The sequence below is a fragment of the Sinocyclocheilus rhinocerous genome, unplaced genomic scaffold (assembly GCF_001515625.1).
Source record: "Sinocyclocheilus rhinocerous isolate Xijiao unplaced genomic scaffold, SAMN03320098_v1.1 scaffold1302, whole genome shotgun sequence".
NCBI classification, from domain to species: Eukaryota; Metazoa; Chordata; class Actinopteri; order Cypriniformes; family Cyprinidae; genus Sinocyclocheilus; species Sinocyclocheilus rhinocerous.
In genome coordinates, this window is record NW_015623473.1 from 402,685 (window position 1) to 404,251 (window position 1,567).

Consider the following 1,567-nt stretch of genomic DNA (forward strand, 5'->3'; position numbering starts at 1 on the left):
AAATATGAGACATTGATGTGAAGGCTAGTGTGATCATGCTGGAGTGACCATGGTGTACTGAGCTCACTGAGGTAAGACAGAGCAAATGTTTGCAAGGCTTGTGAGTTCAGTTGGTTAATTTTGTTCGAAAGAGAGAGTGCATAGTCCAAAAAGCCCAGAGTCCACAGGAAAACTGACATGAAATCTCAATGGAAGCATCATACTCTGTTGGTATCTACGTCTGTACTGTTTGAGTCCTGAAGGTTCTGGACCTGGTCAAGGATCCAGCTGATTCTGGGCCTTTCCTGAGGATTGGTCACCATAGTGGAGCTGAGGAGGGTTTGAAGACCTTGAGAAAAACTGTCAAAGATAAAAACATGCTAAAGATAGGAGGTCTCTTTGGCAGGTAGCATTCTCCATTTCTCAAGATGCTGGAATATATTTCCATTAGAAAATGTTACAGCACTAAGCCAAATCCTAGCCTCACATTCCATGACTAAAAGTGTTCATAACAAGCAGATTTCTGTTAAAAGTGACTAGGATTCATTTGGTCATGTAATCTAAACATGACAGCCCTCATGAGGCAACCCACTGAATGGCTTTTTTGGATGTGTAAAATGTTTGTATTATAATATTTGTTAGAATTTGTATAGTATTTATTTGAACATTATTTAAAATATAATATGATAAACAAAAAAATATATATAAAAAAAAAAAATATATATATATATATATATAATATTCCGCATTTAAGTAATACATTTTTAATGTGGAAAAACTAGTTTAAAATATAAATATTTTAATATTATTTAAACTATAGTATTATATTGTATTTAAAAATATATATTATTTTAACTGTACTATTCCACATTTAAGTTACACAATTTATGTGCATTTTATAAATTAATTTAATATTAATTTAATTTTCCCACATTAAAGTTTTACACAAAATTGTGTAATTTACATGCATAATAATTTAAATAATATTATACTATATTTAAAATATATTTTACTATTATTATTATGCATTTAAAATATAATATTATTTAAAAATAATCTGGAAAAAGACACATAAGCCAAAGTACAATCTGAAAATAACTGGTTTGATGATACATAACCGGTGCCTGTGATAATGCAGCCATTACAGCAAATAGAGCTACTGCACTCTATTGTGTGGTTTGTGTGCCATAACAGTGAATCCCACAAAATCAGGAACATGCCCTGTTCATATTTTACTCCACGCATTTAAGTAATACATTTTTAATGTGGAAAAACTAGTTTAAAATATAAATATTTTAATATTATTTAAACTATAGTATTATATTGTATTTAAAAATATATATTATTTTAACTGTACTATTCCACATTTAAGTTACACAATTTATGTGCATTTTATAAATTAATTTAATATTAATTTAATTTTCCCACATTAAAGTTTTACACAAAATTGTGTAATTTACATGCATAATAATTTAAATAATATTATACTATATTTAAAATATATTTTACTATTATTATTATGCATTTAAAATATAATATTATTTAAAATACATTTCACATTTAAGTTATGTGCTTTTTTTTTTTTTTT

General features: G+C 26.9%; 1 protein-coding gene across 1 annotated transcript in view; it reads right to left on the reverse strand.

Annotated features, from left to right (window-relative positions):
• Positions 1-1,567, reverse strand: part of stk16 (serine/threonine kinase 16) — a 7,871-nt gene continuing 6,304 nt past the window's right edge. Inside the window, exon 8 of the mRNA XM_016565644.1 lies at positions 1-339. Within this exon, the coding sequence (XP_016421130.1) occupies positions 198-339 (142 nt within the window). The 3' untranslated portion in view covers positions 1-197. The remainder of the gene's footprint in view (positions 340-1,567) is intronic.